At 50.1% G+C, this 847-nt stretch overlaps 1 protein-coding gene across 1 annotated transcript; it reads left to right on the forward strand.

The window, feature by feature from the left end:
* The first annotated feature begins 200 nt into the window (after positions 1–200).
* LOC149631562 (3'-5' RNA nuclease TATDN2-like) lies at positions 201–644 on the forward strand. Its single transcript, XM_089851082.1, has one exon. The coding sequence runs from the start codon at positions 201–203 to the stop codon at positions 642–644; it is 444 nt and encodes a 147-aa protein (XP_089707208.1).
* Positions 645–847: the final 203 nt, after the last annotated feature.

Consider the following 847-nt stretch of genomic DNA (forward strand, 5'->3'; position numbering starts at 1 on the left):
CCGACGAATTAGATTTACAGTGTATGCGCACCGCCTTCTTGAATCCCGGTGTCTTAGGCACTGTAGGAGTCCCCCCCCCTCTATGCCAAAGCATACCTTCAAGATCGGAGAGTAGAACAGAATCTTATCATGGCCTTGGCGTTCTCCAAGGTCCGTGCGGTCGGCCCTATCGGCCTGGATTTTTCCCGAGACATTGATCTATGTCCCCTGAAATCCAAATACAAGCCTTCCGGCGAAAATTACAACTGGCCAAGAATTATGGGTACCCGGTATTGGTCCAATGCCGCGACGGACGGCAAACCAGGGAGGCATATAAGACATGTTACCGGGTCTTGACTGAGGAGCTTCCTCAAGGACATGCTATTACCCTATTAAATTTCTCGCACGAAGTAGCCGCAAAATTCCTGTCCCGATTCCCCCGGTTGTTCCTAGCCCTATCCCCGGCAATGGAGCCCCATTATATGATTCGTTTCCTACGTGATATACCGATAGAGCGCCTACTGGCCCAATCAGGGGCTCCAATGTTCGCAGCAACCAAAGACCCGACGACGGCTGTACCATCCCCCGGTATGTCCTTTGTATTCATACAACGCATTGCGGCGGCAAAGGATTTACCGGTTGCCGCAGTGGCCTCCATCATCTAGACCACCTCCCAAAAGTGGTTTCGCCACCCGGAATAGGTTTAATGGATTAACCTTTGTGACCTTTTTTGTTCTGGATTATTATTTGGTTTTGTTCCCATAAGCGGATGGAACACCTATATACATGAACGGGTGGTTCCGGGCCCCATTTCACGGAGTCCTTCCCGACCACGCTTTTGTTTTGTTTTTTTATTAACTGTGCGAAC

Source organism: Phalangium opilio, unplaced genomic scaffold, assembly GCF_054372755.1.
Source record: "Phalangium opilio isolate 3A_F unplaced genomic scaffold, DU_Popi_V2 ptg000100l_1, whole genome shotgun sequence".
Taxonomy (NCBI): domain Eukaryota; kingdom Metazoa; phylum Arthropoda; class Arachnida; order Opiliones; family Phalangiidae; genus Phalangium; species Phalangium opilio.

Bases quoted from the DNA above. Each gene is read 5' to 3' on its own strand.
- LOC149631562 (XM_089851082.1), top strand. From the start codon at position 201: ATGTCCCCTGAAATCCAAATACAAGCCTTCCGGCGAAAATTACAACTG.